The sequence below is a fragment of the Carassius gibelio genome, chromosome A3, assembly GCF_023724105.1.
Source record: "Carassius gibelio isolate Cgi1373 ecotype wild population from Czech Republic chromosome A3, carGib1.2-hapl.c, whole genome shotgun sequence".
Classification (NCBI taxonomy): Eukaryota; Metazoa; Chordata; class Actinopteri; order Cypriniformes; family Cyprinidae; genus Carassius; species Carassius gibelio.
This window is the reverse complement of record NC_068373.1, coordinates 20,588,046-20,610,330: the sequence shown is the minus strand read 5'-3', so window position 1 is coordinate 20,610,330 and position 22,285 is coordinate 20,588,046. Positions and strand designations below refer to the sequence as shown.

The 22,285-nt window shown below is 36.5% G+C and overlaps 1 protein-coding gene across 2 annotated transcripts; it reads right to left on the bottom strand.

Annotated features, from left to right (window-relative positions):
- Nucleotides 1–1,074: 1,074 nt before the first annotated feature.
- Nucleotides 1,075–21,497, bottom strand: LOC127951531 (G protein-activated inward rectifier potassium channel 1-like). Of its 2 annotated transcripts, XM_052549433.1 has the most exons (3): nucleotides 20,443–21,497; nucleotides 8,182–8,398; nucleotides 1,075–1,951 (listed from the first exon to the last, which is right to left on the bottom strand). In XM_052549433.1, the coding sequence occupies exons 1-3, from the start codon at nucleotides 21,109–21,111 to the stop codon at nucleotides 1,314–1,316; spliced, it is 1,524 nt and encodes a 507-aa protein (XP_052405393.1). In that variant the 5' UTR covers nucleotides 21,112–21,497; the 3' UTR covers nucleotides 1,075–1,313. The 2 variants fall into 2 exon arrangements, with proteins under 2 accessions (XP_052405393.1, XP_052405404.1); XM_052549444.1 differs by lacking the exons at nucleotides 1,075–1,951; nucleotides 8,182–8,398 and adding an exon at nucleotides 17,446–19,064.
- Nucleotides 21,498–22,285: the final 788 nt, after the last annotated feature.

Below are 22,285 nucleotides of genomic sequence, written 5' to 3'. Positions count from 1 at the left end.
ATATTTGTTATATTACTAAGTGTGTGATTGAGATTCACTGGGCGACCATATACAGTCACCAGTAAACAGCTAAGGAATACAAATCACAGTATTTCCAGCTGGAATTTTGTGCTAAAAGAAAGAAAGAAAGAAAGAAAGAAAGAAAGAAAGAAAGAAAGAAAGAAAGAAAGAAAGAAAGAAAGAAAGAAAGAAAAACACAAATGACAAAGAATGATAATAAAAAATTAATGTTAACTCTTGTGCTTTCTATTAGTTAGGTATCTCCAACTAGTTATCACATTGCAAAACGGTATTTTTGTCTAATTTGTCTAGTTTTTAAATAAATAAAAACCATTGAACCATAAAAAATTTACTTGAAAATCAACAATGCTTAAGATATCCGTACTTGTTTTCAAAGAAAGTATATTTTATTAAAGTGTACTTTGCCCAAAAGTTTGGGATCATTAAAAAAAAAAAAATTAACCAAGAGTGCATTAATTTAAACAAAAATACAGTAAAAACCATAATATTGTGAAATATCATTAAAATTTAAGGCTGTATTTCATTCCAATTATGATAAAGCTACATTTTCAAAACTTTAAATACATTTGCAGTAGTCATGATCCTTCAGAAATTATTCTAACATGCTGATTTGCTGGTCAAGAAACATTTCTTATTATTAGAAATGATGAAAACAGTTGTGCTGCTCAGTATTTTTGTGGATACCACAATACTTATATTTAGTTATATATATATTTTTAGGTTCCAGATTCAGAAAGATCAACAAAACAGCATTTATTTGAAATAGAATACTTTTGTAACATTATAATTGTCTTCACCGTCACTTTTAATCAATTTAATGCATCCATGCTGAATAAAAGTAATAATAAAAGAATCTTTCTAACACCAACCATTTAGTATATACAGTACATGATGTGTTGTCTTTCAAGTAAATGTAGCTCGTTTCAAGTGTTTTTATCTGGTTTAGTTTGTTTCCAGGATCTTTAGGCATTTAACTTTTTAAATAAATATTTTGTTTTTCAAGGATTTTTTTGAACCTTTACTGTAAAATAAATCAAAAGTACTAATTACAAATACATTTATACACTTTTTATTTATTTAGATTTTTTTTGCAGTGCAAGCCACTGCAATCCTCCATTGTGCAGTCAGTAAGTTAATACTTGACATGTTACCGTTACTCTACAAGAGTCCTTATTTAGTTCCAAGCAAAACAATAATTTAGCTCTAATCCGGATGTAGTTGTCCATGCTCACTGTACATAAACACTGAAAATTGCTCTCAGACTAGGAGAAAGTTTCAAAAGCACTTCTAGGTCAGCGATCTGCATTCATCTTCCTTAATTTGGCAGGCAGGTTGTCCTCTGGTCGGCCACCAGGTGTGTGTGGAGGACCGTGGGGGTGTGTGGGGATGGCCGCTGGGGTGGGAGGCAGACTTCTCTGGTGGAGGTCTCCCGTGGACATGGCCATGGGTTGGAAACCCACTTTGAGGGCTTTGAGGTGGAATCGTGCCTCTCCGTCAACCTGCCCAGGGCTGGAGCTGAGGCGTTGTAGTTTAAGAGGAAGGTCCCCCGTGCTCGAAGCCTTTTCGTACTGCTGCGAGCTCAAACGTAGTACCTTCCTTTGTAGATCTTCTCTACCAGACGAGCTCATTTTCTGGAGTTTGGTGGGCAGCTTGCAAGAAGCGCTTCCAGAGTGCGCCCCTTCCTCACCTGCTTCCAGGCAGTCCATGGAAAACACTCGCTCCCGGTGCGGTGTGACCAGGGGGGAGGTGAGCGAGGATTTCTCCTCATATTCTTTGACGCTGTAGGGTGGCGTGGGAACCTCAAAGGTGCTGTGAAACTGGGAGTAGTCCACCCGAAAGAAGCCCTCTTCCAGAGACATGACTGGTAGAAAGCGGTGACCCCACAACACCTCATCTTCCGTGTACGAGGTACGAGCTTGGCATGTCATACCTGTGAAAAACAGCATATTATAAACAAGTATTACAATGGAGAGGAAAAGTTTATGGTCTAAATGTATTACAGATAAGGATGCTTTCATTGTCAGTTTAGCTTGGCCATGAGAATGATTTATACTGCCCTGTTACTTTGTCCTCCAAGAATGTGATTTAAAGACTCTCAATACATAATGTGCGTATGAAGGCCATGCAAGGCAGAGTTTTAAGACTCCTGCAACCATAATTCAGCCAGAGGCTCATTCAGTGAGTCATAAACACAGCCCGAGCCATAGGTTTACACGGCTGGGCTCTTTCGCTTGTAAACCATCCAGGAAGACTGAAAATCCAATCTGTTTCACAATAAAGTTAAAAACAATCAATAGAGTAATCACAAAACAACTGGCGTTCCTTAAGAATGCATTGTTTTTTTTGCTGTTGTTTTCATTTTCTGCAGAAGAGGAATTATTATTTTCATGGGCATAAACCAGTAAATAAAAAGAAAGATGGAAAATGTATGTTGTCACACTGAAGTAGCATTTGTTTAGGCTTGTGCTTATATTATGCAGTAATTCCAGTCCTCGATTTTATTGACTGAGACTGTCAGTCTTGTGTAGTGGTGAGGACACTTCGATATCTAGGTGGTTTAGTGTGTTTTCTAAATGTGTCATTGAACTGATTTTTGTTCCAAAACAAGTGTTCATAAGTGAGTCATTACATAATAATGAAAGTATTACAATCAAATCATGCCTGAACAAAACTAATGATTATGATTGAGTCACTGAATCATTTACTCAGCCAGTTCATAAAAAAAACAAAAAACAAACAAAAAAAAAAAACACTGAATCATTCATGAACAAATGAATTGATCATCAGTAAGTCATTGAATTATGTGAATATGTGTGAGACACTGAATCATTCATTCAAATGACTGATTCCTTCTGGAACAAAACACCAAAGTGTGCAATTGTGTGTTGCTTTGAGACATTTACGGCAGATTCTAACATTTGGAAATATTTCAGTTAGTGGATTAAAAAATACCCAAAGTTACCAATAATACTGTGTCTGATATGTAAGTTCAATTTTAACATTGTTTACTGAACTGTTTAAAAGCAATATCACGTAGTTTTGTTGGTCTGAATCATTAGTGATATTCAGAGCATTAGTGAAATTACATTATTACTTATTTACAATCATACCATGGCTTTTGCAGACTTTAAGCAGTTTTAGTGTTGATTTGTGGGGGGGGGGGGCATATTTCTACAGAAAGGATTTAAACATGGTAAAATGTGTTAAACAATTGCCTTGGGAGTACAAATAACTCAAAGCATTAAATAAGCCAAATGTTTAATATAAAAATATGCAAAGGCAGGGAAAATGTAAAAATTAATCACTGACTGGTGTTCAAAGTCTGCAGAGCTTCTGTGTGGGCCTGCTCATGATTAAATGATCATTAAATAGCATATTAATTTGCAGCAACTATAATGAAACCTGAACAAGCCTCAGTTTTCAAAAATGAAGGATGAAGATCATAACAACTTTCTCTCTAAGAGTGTTTCTGCTAGCATTATATCATCCCAAGTAATTAAACCAGTTTATGTGACATTAATCACAGTGAAAATCCCATATTTTGCTGCCGGAGTGATCATGCTGAGTGGGAGCAATGGGATTGCATGGCTTTATCTAAAGGCTTAAATGATAGATCAATGTTGGAAGAGGTTTCGTGAACGTATCAATGGCTTCACTGCAGTTCACCTGAAAGTAGCTTTTAAAGCTCTCTATTGAAGCAAGACAAATTTCACAGTAAGACTCTTCACTGCGCAATACTCTGTCAGCATACATACTTAGAGTCTTAGGTATTGATTAAAAAAAAACCTCATACTTTGGTCTATTTGACCTAAATTGCACATATATTTGGTTCTTTGTTGTTTCTTATTAGGGTATATAAAGAGAAGATGCAAATTAAAATGAGACTTTTTAATTCTGTGAGCTGTAAAGGTTCATGCAAAGCCCTTAAAGTGTTACAGAGCTGTGGCTTTGTCTTGTACCACTGTGGAAAATGATTAACTTGACATTTCTGTCTGTGTCCAGGGCTTCAGTGGATCAATAAGCACTTATGAGTACATGGCAGTCCTCAGCTCTCGATCAGCAGAGTGGTTAACTTTTAAATCACCTGTTACTGGCCTGGGAAGAAATTCATTACTGAATGAAAGAGTGAATGAATAAGTGGTTTACTAGGAGCCTTCCTCTAGTGTGCACTGAAACGCTTGATAAGTGTGTTTGTGTCTATCACTGCTGTTACACCTATAATAATGAGCATCGCTGGCACAGAGGCTATGTGATACCTTTCATCGCTTTGTCTTCATCTCATATCATTTCTCAGAGAGAGAGAAAGTTCAAATTTAAAGAGTTAGATGAAGAAAGTGTGAAAAGTAACAAAAACTATTATAAATTTATTAATAATTATAAAATAGGAGTCATCTTACACTGACTTCTACCATACAGAGTGAGAGTTGCATTGTCTGTGTCTGTCTGTGTTAACACCCCTAAAATTGATATGAGAATCATATTTGATAGAAAGGGTGTAAAGAAGTAGAAAGGAAAGCAAGTTCTAATTATATTTTTGTTTATCTGTGCAGTGAAAAAGAATGCAAAAAGAACTGTTCTCACTTTCCTATCCTGCCTTCTTCAGTTAGTTTCCTTCTTCATACTTCACACACAGATCAAACTCAAGCAAGGTTTGAAGCTAATACATCAAACTGAAAAGCATGTGACTGAAAAAAAAAAGACTATTATGCGGAAGACGCTGCTAACAGCAAGGCTACAGCACAGGCATAATGCAATCAAAAAGACAACGCACTCATCACTTATCACCACTGACCTGACTGTACCTACTACATCCTACTACACAGTTTACAAGGTAAAAAAATACAAAGAAAGTGTGTGAAAAGTTTTATGTTATTAGACATGATTAGAACATGAATGATGTAGAAAAAAAGTATTTATTAGTAATTGTCATGTTTTCCATTAAAATATCTTAACTTCATTAAAGGGGGGGTGAAATGCTCGTTTTCACTCAATATCCTGTTAATCTTGAGTACCTATAGAGTAGTACTGCATCCTTCATAACTCCAAAAAGTCTTTAGTTTTATTATATTCATAAGAGAAAGATAGTCTGTACCGATTTTTTCCGGAAAAACACGAGCGTCTGTAGGCGTGACGTGTGGGCGGAGCTAAAGAATCACGAGAGCCAGTAGGCTTTTGCGCTGATAGCGTTTGGAAGCTGTGACATTACCTGAGGACAAAACCAACCAAAACAAACCATTGCTAACAGTCAGATTCAGCGTATATTTATGATCCAGAGGCTGAAATTTAACAAGAGCAGCAGCAACAACAGCGGCTCTGTGTGGTATGTACTGAAACTGTATATATTTGCTTAGCGGTTTTGGAAAATGATTAAGTTCCACTTTGTCATTTTTTTTTTATTTATTTTTTTTTAAGCTGTACATGTGGAAAGTGCAGTTTGATGACAACATCGCATGTTGTTTACTTGATGTGCTTACACGCCGACAGCTAAGTTAACAACAAAGAGATATTTGAAGCAGTTTTACTCATGCAGTTTGATGACAACATCGCATGTTGTTCACTTGATGTGCTTACACGCCGACAGCTAAGTTAACAACACAGAGATATTTGAAGCCGTTTCACTCACCGCCTGCGGTTCCAACACACGATTGTGACCCTTTTTCGTTGGGACTGCATTATCCTTAAGAAATAAACGATGTGCAAATCCGTTGTCAACCTGGACCTTGTTTGTAAAACAAGCATCTTCGAAATGCAGGGAACAAACACAAACACTTGCACAACTCCGTTGATGCTCTGTAAAAATAAACTCCATCCACTGGTCCCTTAATGCTGTTTCTCTTTAGGTAATCTGTGCAGGGTTGTCTTGCCCTGGCAACCAAAAACACACTTCTTTTGTGACATTTCGCGACGCTCTTGCTTTGATCAGTGAAGTCTGTTGTGCTCTCATTGCTCTGCTATAAGGGAGCGTGCGCTCTTCCGGCAGACGTGCCCTCAGGACCCATATAAGGAAATTCCGCTCCATCTAATGTCACACAGAGCCATACTCGGAAAAAACTTTCCGAAACTTGTGACAAACCGGAAGGAGTATTTTTGGAACAGAAATACTCCTTCAATCATACAACTTAATTTTTGAAACTTTGTCCATGTTTAGCATGGGAATCCAACTCTTTAACAGTGTAAAAAACTCAGTATGCATGAAATAGCATTTCACCCCCCCTTTAAAATATCACAATTTTACTTGAAAAGCAAATTTATTTGACTTGTTTTTAGAGAAAACATCTTGAGAAAATAAAATTTTCATTGGCACATTTTTTCTTTTCTTGTCAAAGAAGCTAGATTTATGCATAATGCAAGGGGGAAAAAATGTAAATGAAAAGACATCTTAAAATATAAATTTTGTTTCTCAGGGATTTTTCTTTTATTGTTTTAATAATGTTAAAATAATTTTATGACACTTTACAATAAGGTTTCATTTGTTATCATTACTTACATTAGTAATAAACTATGCAAAACTTCTATTACAGCATTTATTAATATATTCTGTTATTTTGGTGTGACTGTTAATACCGTACTTCCTTTTTTCATTTAATTAATAAGGTAATTGTGACTTCTTATCTCACAATTCTGACTTATAACTCAAATTCTGAGTTTAATTCTTCCTGAGAAAGAAGTTGATAAAAAATGTCCTTTTTTTATTCTTTTTTTTTAATTCTTATTCTAAGTAAGCTCAGAATTCTGAGGAAAAAAGTCACAATTAACATTTTTTTTTTTTTTATTCTGTGGCAGAAACAAGAAAATAGAATTCTGAGACGTCAAAATACTGAGAAAAAAATATATAATTGCAAGATAAAAAATAAATAAGTCACAAAGGTAAAATTTCTTCAGTACTTCCATAAATTATAAAATTTTTAGTAGTTGTATTAATTTACATTAAGAAAGATAACCACACTCTAACAAATGTATTGCTCATTGTTAGTTATTGTTAGTAAATGCATTAGGGCTGGGACACCGCGTCGAGGTCATCGATGACGTTGACGCAAAAAATACGTTGACGCAAAATATGCGCATTGATTCACCGACCTGTTTTTATTTCTCTAAAAAACGTTTGCAAAACGTTTACCTTATGTGTGCTGAATATACGCGATGGCCGGATCAACATTCTGTCTGACGTTATATAACCAATCCAGGGGTTTTTCTGCATTGATCTTTTTTTTGGCAGCTGTCAAAGCCTTATTTGATAGGTAAGTGATGTAGAATAGAATGACTGCTGAGCCTGACAGGGCGCGTACGAGAGAGAGCCCCAGCTGCGCACGCACACTCACAGTCTTCAAACAACACGCGCTTCTTGCTCTCTCTCTCCCTTGTGCATATTAATCAAAATCATTAAACACGATAGAAAAAGAGCGGAACACCAAAGTTTCATGTGGAGCATTCAGAGATTATTATTTTTTTCTCCATGACAGGCTACTGGCTCCCACTGTTCAATTTTTTTTTTTTTTTTTTTGGAAAAGCACTCTCTGTATTAGCTTAAAGCCCTCAAGTTTACATTGGTTACTGTATTCTTTCAATTGCTCTAAACAAGTATTTTGGGTGACCTTTTTAATTGAATGCTACACATCAAGTTGTTGTTATTTTCATCTTAAAGAAGCACTTTTTTTCAGTAAGCTAGACCCTATGTGTTCAGTAAGCTATGTGTTTTCAAGGTTTTATTGAATGCTATATCTATACAAGTGCAAAGTAATGCATTCTTAGTCAGTCTTTTATTTTGTAATTTTAAGAGCAATAAACATATATTGCAATCTTAAGGAATTCATGTTTTTTTCATTCAGATATGTAAATCAACATGTATAAATTGTAAGTAGTCAATTAATGGGGAGATAATCGAAATCGAATCGGTCTGAAAAAATTAATTGTAAGATTAATCGATGCATCGAAAAAGATTATCGCTAGATTAATCGTTTAAAAAATAATCGTTTATCCCAGCCCTAAAATGCATTAACTAACATTAACTAATGGACCTTATTGCAAAGTGTAACTGATATGTTTTTTACATTGCTGTGTAAAATCACTGAAGGCATGTGAGCAATATTGTAAATGAACAATTGTGTCAAGCCAGATTATGTTCCGAAAGAAATGAAGAATGGTGCGAAAATTGCAACCCACCCGTTGTCTCTACAATGCCCTCCAAGATGACGACGATCTCAAACTGCTCGTTCATAAGTGAGCGTTGGGACAGGTCGAAGAAAGGACTCTTGGGATTGATCTCGTGGCAGATGGTGAGGGGAGAGACCAGGAAGAGTTGGTCAGCGCCTGTTCCAAAGCCCACATCCAGTTCACACTGATCCAACGGCAGGAACTCACCCTCCGGCGTCTGACGAGACTGGTGAGAGACAGTGAAGTCATCATCATCATCATCATCATCATCATCATCATAGTAGTCGTCATCTTCAACCACTGACAATCATCAAATCAAAAACATCGATTTTAGACTATGCCCTTCAATATCCAAGGCAAATTACAGCAAGAACAATCAATATGAAAAAAAGATAATCAAAGGTGGTAAGAAATGGAGGTGAAAATGGAAAGAGGAAATTGAAAGATGAATGTCAGCAGCATGTATATTTACAATCTTGTATAAATTGTATAATCAGACCCAAAATAACAGAATAGTTGAAATTGAGGGAAATATTCATGCTGTTAGGTGTGTGAGGGAAATATTCATCTCTAGGCATGTGGAGAGAGAGGGTTTATGGCTAGCAAGGAGTGAATGGGGAATTGTGACAAGCATGAGTGCTCAGAACAGTAAAATAAAACAGTCGGTGAAAAGGAGGAGGCTGGGGTGAGATAAGAAAATGCTTACAAAGCATTGTGTCATTTCAGCCTTGATTTAAGACGATAAAGAGTGTCTGTTCAGAAAGCTAGTGACATTTAACACCTGATGATTTGCAGGGCGATGCCAAACTGAAGAAGAGAAGGAAACTCCAATCTGAGGGTTATGTTTTTCTACACATGGGGTTTGTGTTTGAATGTGAAAAGGCAAAGGATGAATCCACACACAGATTCTCTTGTGAATAATGTTCTGAATATAAAGTAGAAGGGGAGGCACTCTTACATTCATCTAGATGGTGGATGTCCTCTCACTTCCAAATATCCATATCATCCACACTCAGTACAGTGGTTTTACTGGAGCTGTCTCCAAAGGGGCCATACAGCTGTAGAATAGCCTCATGGGATGTAAACCAACAACCCTCTAAAAATAGGCCTATTGCTTAAAACGCTGGAGCTCAGTGGGGCATCCAAATGCTTCCACATGGAATCATTTTCCACATGTCTACTAAACAGAACAGCATTTATTTGAAAAAGAAACTTATATTTTATTTCATTTTAAATGTCTTCACTCTAATTTTTGATAAATTTAATGCATCATTACAATATTAAATATCTATAGATGTTATCTTTATATATTAAAGCAGACATATTTGGATATTTATACATTACACAAATATGCAAATTAGCTAAAACTATACACCTTTAACAAATGATTAAGTAGATTTGTCTGCGGCTGAACTGATTAAAATCTGAATCTTTTATCAGTAAACTAAAGCAAATATGGTGAGTAAGGTTTATTTATAAACCATGTGATGAATCTATTGAGTTGTTAGGTGAGTCTATAAACTCTCGTTTCAGGGAAGGCTTGCTGGACAGGGCCTATCTCTCCTTCATCCAGTCCGCCCAAGCAGAACAATTTAATAATGCTCATATAGACACAATATGACATGTCTCTATCTCTCTCTTACCCCATTATTTCCTCCATCTCACTCTTATGGCTCTTTCTCTCTTTCTCTTGCAAGCACATTGGCCAGGCTAAAATCAGAGACAGTGAGGAAAATTTTACAAGACGACACACACAGATCAAACTCTGAAAATATGTCTAATTTTAAAGCAGTATATGATGACTATTTTTTTTTTGTATGTGATGGTATGTTTTTGTTTTAGGGATGGCAGCATGATTTTTGTGCCAGAACCACAAGCCCTAGATTGCTCAGATGTATGGGATTGTCAGCTGACTGGATTTAGGCTTAATCGGATTAATACACATTTTTACACTTACAGTAAATTCTCCTTCCACCTCGGAATAAGAGATAGAGAATATAAACATACTTTCGAAATCACATCATCCCACCCACGCACACACACATACACACACGGATACAAAACCTTCACCCACACAGAGGTTCTGGAGCAGCAGCTCTAAGTGTCTCCTCAACTCTCTATCAACCCACAAGGAGCACTTCCACCGTGAAGTCGCATCACACCAACTACCTATATCCAGTGTGTTCCTGCTCACACACACAAAACATCCCTGCCAAAAAATCAATGTGCCTACTGCTTTTAATTTAGCAGCACTCCTGTCTTCCATCTCCCACTATATCAGTCTAGCGTTGCCAACCCCTAAAAAAACTAATAAAAAACAAAACAAAAGTAGCAGCATTAACTTTTATTTTGTACTGTAGTAGTGTGTCAGTAGCTCAGTTGCTTTAAAAATACTATAGCATTTAGAGTAAAAAAGCAGCTTTTGCCATACAGCAGCAATGCAGCATGGCAAAAATTGTGTGTAACCTAATTTATACCGGGAGACCCCGGTATAACCATTCAGTATAGAAAAAAATGCTGTTCTTTTAAAAAATGTGTAAAAGGAAAACAGTTTCCATTGCAATATTAGGCAGCACCACTCTTTTCAACACTGATAAAAGAAATATTTCTTTAGCTGAAAATCAGCAAAATAAATATATATATATTTCTGAAGGATCATGTGACCCTTAACATTTTAAATGGTAGTGTATGTTTACTTTTTTTTTTTTTAATTCTGCTGCTTTACCATATTCTACTAATATTTTAGAATATTTTAATCAAAATATATTTTTCCTTTTTTAAAGGAATATTTCATGCCAGAATAAAATGTATTTCATCATTTATTCATCCTCATGTGATGATGAGGATATGTTGACAGAAGATTCATTTTTGGGAGTAGTTATTTCTCTAACAATAATGCTTCTGTCTACCCAAACATAATGCCATCTTTGCTATTTTTGCGGTGTTAGAAGGAGGATTTTGGGATGAAGCCCTGAGCTCACCTCCCAATGCATTTCGAACATAAGTGCTGGGCCAGATCACAACAATGAGAATCGGGCATGTTACTAAAATGCACAATGCATGAGACACAAGCCACCATTGTTGTACACATGATGTGGGGTTCATTGGGAGGTTTGTGGTATTGAGTATGAATGGGATTACACTATTTTTCAGCAGGCTTTACTGAAGCACAAACATTCTGTTGCTTTTCTTCTGATTCTTAAATCCACTCTAGGCAATGGCTTTTTTTTTTTTTTTTTTTACTCCTGTCTCTTTAAGTTAAGCTTGAAAAGACAGATTACTAAGTTCAAGAAGCAGACAAGCAAATTGTACACAACATCTTTCCTGCATGTTTCAGGAAAACACAGCTAAATACACACATTCACACCAAATCGCAGTGGACGATATCTGGTGATAATCTTAAACTGTTTAAGATGAGGAAGTTATTATAAATAAGATGTTAAGGGATGATATGTTTGCATGCATCTGATGAGCTCTAATGCTGACTGATGTCAAGCTAAAGGCTGTACTCATCTTAATTTAGTATCCATTGGCTTTTAAGCCACACAGCTAGACAGAGCCAAAGCCATTTTAAAATCAGCACCTTCACAGAAGTGAATAAGCTATTAACAACACATTAAATTTGAATGTGTCTGTGTGCCTCAACATTCATTTGTGTGTGTTTATGTGTGCCTAGTAGACTAAAGAGCTGCCAGATCAAACCTGTCATTCTTCTTTATATCTCACAGGAAAGAGGAGGAGAGATAGAAAGGAGGGAGTCTTCAAGAAGAGGGAAAACAGAAGGAGGTGGATCAAAACCACTTTCCACTGTAGCAGGTACCAGCAGCCATCCGTTTGACTCAGTCATGTGCATGGGTGAATAAAAGCTGGGATTTCACTGCTTTGCCTTCCTCTGACTCACAGTGGCATTGACAGCAGAGCTGTGGGAAGGGGAGGGGATACTCACAAGCAAATAGATGGGACTTTCACACTGTTAATAGTAGAGTTGGGGTACTCGAACTTGGACTCGGACTCGAGTCCGGACTCGAGTCCAATTTTGAATGAACTCGGACTTGTCACGCACTCGGGTGAATTTGTACTCGGACTTGACACGGATTTGAACATTTTGGACTCGGAAAATATTCCGAGTACAGTCGAGTCCGCGTCACGTGTAACAATAAAACCAGCATAAAATTGAAATGATAAATTAATGAATGTCTCCCCTTCTGTCATTTTACTGCACCACACCGGCAGAAGTCTCCTGCTTGCAGACGAAACACACGCACCACTCACTGGATATCAATGTGGATTAGTGATGGGAAGTTCGATTCTTTTCCGCGAACCGGTTCTTTCGGACGGTTTGATTCAATAAACCGGTTGAAAAAAAAAAACAGTTCACCGGATACATAATCCATTGCGATTTATTTGTTATTAAATGAATTTACGTTTCGTCAGAGTGCCGTTCATTCAAGCCCTCGGTTTACCCGCACTCATTACATTAGCACAAAATCAGTTCAGAATCAATCACCAAAAGAATCAGTTCGGTTCAGACGCGCTGTGAGTCATTCGGCTTCATGCTGAATCACGAATGCGCTGTATCATCAGCTCCTCGGTTCTCGAATCGGACGCGTCCGAAAGAAACGGTTTTCGGTTCAGTTTACTGATGATCTGAAAACTGATACAACCGGTTCTTGACTCGAGAACGAGAATCGCTCAAAACCCGGGTAGGAAAATCTGACAGGGTAGGATAAAATGTCAGGACACCGGCACGTGCTGCAGTTCAGTATCATCAGCTGCTCTACTCATGTTCATGTTCTGTTTACTACAAACTCAGTTTGTGAATCTGTCATCATTAACTATAAATACAGTACAGATATTTCATAAATCATCCCTTATTCATATTAAACATGTCTTTAGAGTCTTAATTATTGTCTAACTTCCCTGAAAACCCCTTTGGCCCATACATAATCTACAATATACAGATTAGAAACATGTAGCCCCGATCTTAAAAACAAAAAAACAAAAAAAAAAACGTATATATATATATATATATATATTTTTTTTTTTTTTTTTATTTTTTTTTTATTTTTTTTTATAGTTTTATCACACTTTCCGATGTTTAACAAAATACTTGAAAAATTACACGCATACGCAGTATCATCAGTTCATCGGTTCTCAAATCGGACGCCTCCGAAAGAAACAGTTTTCGGTTCAGTGTACTGGTGATCCGAAAACCAATGCAACCGAGTACCAAAGACAGCAGCAGCAACCAACAGATGCTGCACAGCTCAGCATTGCAGGATTTGCGAGACCAGAACTGACCAAACAAGCAATGCAACTTTATGATGCAAGTTCTCCAAGACAACAAGAAATTCATAATGCCATCATTAAGGATCTCCTCATTGGCTGCACTTTACCTCTGTCAAATGTGGGGGAGAGGCATTAAATAACTGAAATGTCATCTTTAACTGGAGGACAATATAGTGTGATACAATAATAAAATAGGTTCATTTGTATTTTCATGCACTTGTAATACAATAAAACCTTTGAAACCTTTTTAGATAGGAAACTAGTTCTGTTGACATAAAATAAAAATGTTAAATGGCAATGACTAGATGTAACAGTGGTATTTTTTTTATTACATTTTTATATTGCCATTGGTTTAATGGGTTGAAAGGTTAAAATATTAATAGAATGTAAAAATGTACAATACCAATTTATACTCTTTTTTAATTTAATTACTTTCTGGACTCGGGCGGACTCGACTCGGACTCGGCCTTTAAGAACTCGGACTTGAGTCCAACTCGGCCCCTTTTGGACTCGGACTCGGACTTGGACTCGATGTTTGTGGACTTGGTCTTGACTCGTACTCGACAAAGGTGGACTCGGACCCAACTCTAGTTAATAGAGTGCTAATACAACCAAAATTTAACTATAAGATAGAAATGTATGATGTAATCAGTCTACCAGTGTAATCAGAATGACATAGGATTCAGTAGAATAACACATCTACTCGAAAAAAAAAAATATATTGATTAAATACACAGCAACCCTCTACATTGCGAATAAATCACTTGCATATGTGTAATCTTCACTCAGGTGACTAAATTATGTCTAATATTAGCCAATGGCTAAGAAATTCTCAGATTTTACTCTGAATTGGAGGCTAAGTATAAATTTAGCACAGATATATTTTCACTCGCCGAACACTCTCACACTGAGCACTATATCCTTCAACTGATCTGTGATATTTTTCAGTTCATCTGAATGGACGCAAAAGCGCACTTATTTGAAGTCAAACATACATATCTTTTATATATATATATATATATATATATATATATATATATATATATATATATATATATATATATATATATATATATATATATATATATATATATATAAAAACTAAAAGATTTACTAGCCAATGGCGATTAAATTGCCAAGGTGTCCATAGAGTGTTGCACTGTGAAAGATTAACTTATTTTTTAGTTTTAACATTGAAAAGAGTTGTGAGTTGTTCTATTCTATGCAATACTTCTCTACTCAGTTTCAGAAGAGAACCAATCGAGTTAACAGAACTGAATTGTTACGGAGTAATTCAAATTGGCTTCTGCATTATTTCTCTCTCTCTCTCTCTCTCTCTTCTCCTTTGAGGAATTACCTAATAAAATCCACATGCATTATATAGATAATGTAATGTGCACCTCTTAGCGTGAAATTTCATATTGCTGAAGGCCATATACGTATAACCTCTGTGTGTGTCCATAACAAAGTCATCCATCTGTATCACTGCTGGGTCACATGTCCCCAACCCCTGTTAGTGACAAGACAAATAACATGTTGTCCACCTCACATTTCATCCATCACTGCCAGCCTGCAACACACACAACACACTATATTCATACAAAATATAAATAACTCCCAGCATGCCTGTGTCCTATAACAAACATATATTCAAGCAGTTTGAGATTATGTACATGAACCTTATAAGTAATTCTAAACCTTTTCATTCATGTCAAACATACTGTCAAGCATAAACACACACAAACACATTTAAATTAGACCTTTAAGCTCACAAAATAGACCAACACATCACCACACAAAGACCTTTATACACTACACACCCACACAGTCAACCTGAGTTAAAGCCTTTCTCCTGTAATCGAATTATCAGCAATTATCTCATTCATCACAGCGCACATGTGACTGCCTTCACAACAGCAAACATCTGTTCTCACTGTAAGACATGCTAAATGAGATCAAACAAATCCAGCTGAACTGCAGTGGGAGCGGTGTTTCCTCAGCTTTTATGATGTTGCTTGCACAATTAGCGCTTTATTATCATCACTATGATTGTGTGTGTGGGCTTAGACAATCTAAATGGATTTTTTCTCTGGGTAATCACATAACCTAATAAATTTCATTCAGAACTCGTAAAATGTGAGAATAAATGTGTGCAAATCTGTGTGTGCAGAAGGGCCGTTTTCTCCTAGAAGGCAAGGTATGCAATACCTCAGAACAAAAAAAAAACATTTTTCGACTCAGCTTAGGTAAATTAAGGGTGCACACACGACATCAGTAGTAAAAAGTAAAAGCTACACAAAATGCTTTTATTGTTTACTTGTATATATTTTGGGTATTTATTATAGTTATTACTTCTGGAGAAATATAAAAATATTAAAACATAAACTTAATGACTCTTTGATAAGACTTCTGATCAGAAATTCCCCAAATATTATGGTCAGTCGAACCTCTTTGGCCTAAAATATCTACCCCTCTAGAAGTGTGTCAGTAATTTAACAACACATCTGCATGGTCACAGTTTTCTAATGGTGGTCACATGACATGCAGGTTTCTTTTTTTTTTTTTTTGGTTTTCATCAGCTCATAAACCCCTTGCAGTCCCTTTACAAACCAGTTTGGAAAACCCTGACTTGAATAAATACTATGTATACTAATATATCTATTAAAATATGTCTATTCTATTCTATACTGTATTCTATTCTATACATACCGTGTATTCTATATTCTGTATTCTATACTGTACATATCGTGAGACTCTCAAGTGTCCAGTATCCTCTCATCTCACTCATGTTTCCTCGCTCAACTCAACCTAGAACTTTACACAAGACAGACATATATTCATTGTACCTCATTTCTACCATGTTGCATTAGAATGCTCTTGTGTCTTCCGGGCTGAACACTATCTTTCTGTCTCCCACTCTTTCCCAACTCATGCCTTGTATTTTATCTTTTTATCTCTTATGTTAACAATCTGTCTCCTTTCATCTTTATGCTCTTTTCGTCTGCTCTTTTTTTCTCCTCTCTACCCTTGCTCTGTATTCTCTGTTCATCAATTCACAAACAATAGAGACAGTGACTCAGAACTGCAATTAGATGAATGGAAGGTGATATATACCACTTAATTTATATGAAACTGAAGATAAGGTAAAAAAAAAAAAAAAAAAAAAAAAAGATGGGGAAGAATCATACGGGCATGCTTCTCTCAATTTAGAGGATATGGAAAGACAGATAGGAAGTAGGAAGAAGCAATATACATATGTCATTATTTTGTATAAAATATAACATAATGTTTTCAGTGACTTGAGGGTAAATAATGACATTCAGAATTAAGTTAACTATCCCTTTAAGAGTGTGCAGTGTAGTGTCTCTATGCTTGCATATTAGGGAGAATATAAGGTGAACCATGAGAGAGTCTGTCTGGTGTGCTATTTGTTGCTATGATGTGCAACAAATACTACACACACATACTCTCACAAAACACCAGTCCATATGTCTTACACCCACTATAAATGTTCATGATCAATCTTAACAATTAAGTATTCCTCTTTAAGTGTGCATATCACAGTTGAAATTATAAATGCATCAGTATTATCAATGCACATTTTAAATGTTTCTGCTTTGTTTATCCGACAGGATGAGACATGATCTAACAAAAGGTGACTGGGAATGACTGAGATTGTGTGTGGGCGACTGAATCTAAATGGACTGGATATGCTGGCTTTAACAAATTGGCAGAGAAAGAGAGAGAGAGAAAGAGAAATAGAGAAAGAGAGAGAGAGAACTGGTTTGTATGTGATTAAAATACAGAAAGCAATGCTAGCTCAGATAGGTACATGTTAAGTGCTCTTAAGTGCTCTTAAGTAGCCTACTTCAACTGTTATTGTATAGGCAGGCCCCTCCAGTGCACATCTAGCTAGTACTGTTATTTTGATATATTTTTTAATTCAAATTTCCATTCATTGACAGAGTAGTCCAGGCACAGAAAGAGATATACCAGAGTGCATTAAATTGTCCTCTGCCTCTAAAAAACCTTTTGTGTATTATATTTGTTTTTATCTATATTGATCTGTAATATGCATAAAATGTGTCATCTGATATGATAATCCATTCCATATTTTTTATACATAATATATACACATACCTGCTTCTATTCTACAACTCTTCAATTATTCAGACAATGGAGGTTACATTTTATTCATATTCCACATCTTTGGTGCTCTGGTTGTGAGATAAATACTCTTGGCTGCTTAAATAGCCCTGAAGCACAAGGAAAAAATACTGATGAGAACCGGGTTATATTAGAAAGAGAGAGAGAGATTTCTTCTTTTCCAATATATGTCCACATTTCTTCATTCTCTTTTGAGTCAGTTTCTTGCCTTTTTATTTATTTTACCTTTACTTCCAATAAATCAAGTTTTCTTTCTCTCAGAGTCTATTTTATATGTGTTCCCTGATGCTGTCTACACTATTCTGGCAAACCTTTCACTATCTCTCAGTACCCTATTGTGCTTTCTCTGTTTATCCTCTGTTCCTCTTCTTATTCTTCTCTATTTGAAAGAAAAAACTTCAGCAGCCTAAACTGACAGTCTGCTTCATTTAGTTATACGCCATTGACCCAAGACTCTTAATCAATCACAGCATTCACTTGGCACTACATAATTACTGTGAGCTATGCAGTGGGTCTTTGAAGGGTCTTTGAAGTGGGTCTGAAAGGTCATCCATTCATATCTTTGAAGAATATTCACCTGTTTAACTTTGCAATTGTTCTGCGGGCTTAGTAAAATTATTATACTGGATAGATTCAGATGATCACACAGTTCTATAAGTAGCCTTTATAACCTTATAAGCAGCCTTTGACTGATAGTCCTATTCATCAGTTAAAGGGGAGAAATCCTATTGTGTGAGTGTGATGTCCATGTGTCAACTTTCCTTGCCTTATTCATTTCATTTTAAGCCCTTCTATTGACCGAACTGATATGGACAGTAGACAGACATACTCATACTCACACAATAGCATCAAAGCATAGTGTAAGAATGCATAGTATTTTTCTACTAGAGCTATTATGTAAGCATCTTCTAGATGAAAGCAATTGCATTGACAAAACAAGTACTCTCCCCCTCAGAATATGTTTTGTATTTATAGTGCACATCTGTACATTATTCTGCTACATTTTCTAATGTTCTGAAATTATTGCCTGAGGCTATAGGGCACAAAACATCCTCCTTCTCAAGTGTGCAAATGCTAATTTTCCAGCATCTCTCTGGCTGTGACCTCAGCTCCGGCAGGAGTCTTAGAGAGGCTTATGAGCTCAAAACCCAGAAACATTGTCTTTTCTCTTCGCATTTTGGAACAACCCTTTTAAAACCCATGGAATTATCGCTGACGTGGAAACACCTTCCAATTAGTGAGCAGGTGGGTTTAAATGTCACTTGTTACGAGTGACAGATGTTGGACAGAGTTAGCCATCTGTAAAACTCTCTTATCTGAGCCTTTTGTCTCATCTTGTTCAACTGTGACGATGGATGTCCATGTCGAGCCTAGAATTCTCATCTGTACTGACTTCACTTTTCACAGGTCCCTTGATTGTCACTTCTTCATGCTTTCTGTGAAAGAAAACAGCTCATTTCTAAAGGGGAAAAGTTGGATCCATTCCAGAAAAACAATGTCAATGTCGTCTCGTCCCAGTAAAAAAGTAAACTCTTATAATAACTTTTAGATATTTCTGCAGTTCCGTGTTTTACACAATATGCAAATATCAATTTCCACTACTGAATAACATGCTGTTTATGGTTCGACATTGCCACACCATTGACCCATGTTAACTATTTTTCAGAAACAAACTTTTCTCTAGTGTAGCACCCATGAAGCTCACTGAATTTCTCTGAACGTCAAAAGAATTCCACCTACATCACATAACATATTTAAAGAGATACCGAAATACACATAACCATTAAAAAAAATAAAAACTTAAAAATGATAACATTTTATGATATGACACTGCCAAATAGCTAAAGTGTATATTTTTTCAAAATATAGTGAAAAAAAATCTGCTACATTATAAACTATTTACTGTATGCACATACTGAAAGCAACAACAACATTAAATACTTAATGGATATTAATGGAGATTAATAAGTCATTCCAGTATTGCAACTTAAAAATGTGAGTGAGTGAATGAATGAATGAATGAATTCAAAGAAATTTAAAGGAATGGTTTCAAACAGCTTGGTGATTTAAACACATGCAACAAGTGTAATGTGTTGAACCATACAGTGTAATAATTTTCCAATAAATATAATGTTATGTAGGTTAACTGTAAGTCACTTTACCATATCTAACACGTTGCTGTAAAATATTGTAAAAATGTTTTTAAAAAAAATTAAAATAAAAAAAAAATTAATCAAAATCACCTTATTTTAATTTTCAGCCTTTAAATCACATTTGTTTTGAGATTTATTGGATTGTTATGTTGCATTTTAAGGCGTTTATTGCATTATTTTAATATCACGTTTGTTACTAGTGGTATATTTTAATGCTCTGTCTTTATATTAGGCTACCTATTATTGGTTGTTCCTAACGTTGTTAGAGAGGAATTTTTTAGTTATATAGATATAAATAGGCTGGTATTCACGTATAAATATATATATTTACATCTGGAATTCTTCAAATACAGCCACCACAATACAATCTTATAATGCCTGTCACTGTACCTTTCTTTTAAAGGTAAAGTTAATCAGCTTCCAGTTTTTAATGTAAATGTACTATTTTGCAGTCAAATGGCTGAGGTTAAAGAAAATTATAATATGATTAAAAAACGATTGAGAATAGGCCTAATGTAATCTAAACTAAGCATTTCTAAAAAAATAATAATAATAATATGTATATATATCTTTGTATGCTACTCTTTGTGTTTGGCTGTATTGTCTTGCAATAGTTGTAAATAAACTAAAGGCCTGTAGGTGTGCAGTGTGTGCTTTTCACCTTTATGAGTTTACACCTGATTTGCGCGGACACCATATGGCTGTTCCTCAGATTGCCCACGCGGAACATTAAGCAGAGTTTTCCGTCTCGCTGTGAGATCACCGCGTCCTGACTGAACATGAGCGTCTCCGCGCGCTTCTTGGGCTGGGACATCTTAATGAACATACAGCCGATGAGGAACGCGTCTACTATGGAGCCAAGCAGAGACTGGAACAGGAACAGGATAATGCCCTCAGGGCACTTCTCTGTTATATAGCGGTAACCGTAGCCAATTGTCGCCTCGGTTTCAATAAAAAAGAGGAATGCTGACGGGAAGTTGTAAACATTGGCGACGCACGGAGTGTACGAAGCGTCATGGCCATGATTCAAGTCCCCTCTGATATATGCGATGATCCACCACATCGAGGCCATGACCAGCCAGGCAATGGTATAGGTGAGGATGAAAATGAGAAGGTTCCAGCGCCACTTCAAGTCCACCAGCGTGGTGAACAGATCGGATAAATAGCGACTGGTCTCTCCGCCGAGATTCCCGTGCTGGACGTTGCAGCGTCCGTTCTTCTCCACGAAGCGCTGGCGCTTCTTCTTCGCCGGTGCGCTGGGGAAAGACGCGCCTCTGTTCGTGCTCACCACCTGGTAGTCCTCTCCGAATTTACGCCTTAGCGCTGCCATAACTTCAGCACATTGGTTTCATTAAACCGGAGGGGGGTTATTATCTTAAAAATACAAAAAGGAAAAACTTACTTTCTCTGTAGCATGGCTTCGGTGCCTTTTCACTTTAAAAAGTAGATGGAAAAAGGTCGCGAGGCAGGGCAAGGTCTCTCTGCTAACTTTTTTTCCACCTCGAGTAAATCTGGAGTGTAAATGCAGTCAGGAAAGCTGAAAGCGCGTGCCTGTTACAATTCCAGTTTACTGTATTGCATCACTGTACCAGGCTCTCTTCTGGTCGCGTTTCTCTGGATGCCTGTGTGAAATGCACAGGTTGTGTTCTCTGTGCACTTTCGGCTCCTCTGCACATGATATGGCATGAACAGGAGAATAAGAGAGAGAAAGAGAGAGTGGGTGTGAGGGACGAACGGGTGGGAGGGGGGTTTGCTTGTGTGTGCGAAATACAATTTTTACACTGAAGAAGATGCATGTGCGGTTGTGTGTGTTCCGCGGCAACGGAAAGAAGATTGGATTTCCAGTCCAATGTTGAAATCAATACGCTACTCAGTCGACTACATTGGTGTCCCGCGGACACATTTTGTATTGTTATGCTAGTGTCAATATAATCCCAAATTAAAGTTTTTTTTGTGTGTGTGTTTAAACCGAAAACAAAATCATAATTTCCTTTCAAAACTGAACGCTATTCCGCAGTCAATTACTCAAACTAACAGCGCCATCTGTTGACTGAGATGCGTGAATACACAATTAACTAAAACAAATGAAAGCCACTCATTCACTCGTGCATATACGCATGCCTGCCAAGGCTAAGAATTATAGGGGCTTTGGGTCTTATAAGATTGTATTCCTATCGGGGAGTTAATCGGGTATTCCAGAAAGCAGGTGTGATGCAGGCCCGGGTATGTTTAAGGTAAGGAAGCGGATAAACGCATCTTACGGTTCCAAAAACGGAGGTAACTGAATTTAACTTAGCAAAGAGGTAAGAGCCTCCCACTGGATAATTACTGCATGGATGATTATGTTTCAGCTGGCAAAAAAGTTTTTTAACCCTAAATGATGCAGTAAGTAGCTTCTCATTTTCTAGCCATGTCGGAAGACAGTTCCTGTGTTAATGGAAAAGATGTTAATCTGTTTCAAAAGGGTCTTATTTAAATTATTGGCATGAATCAAGCAAAGAAAA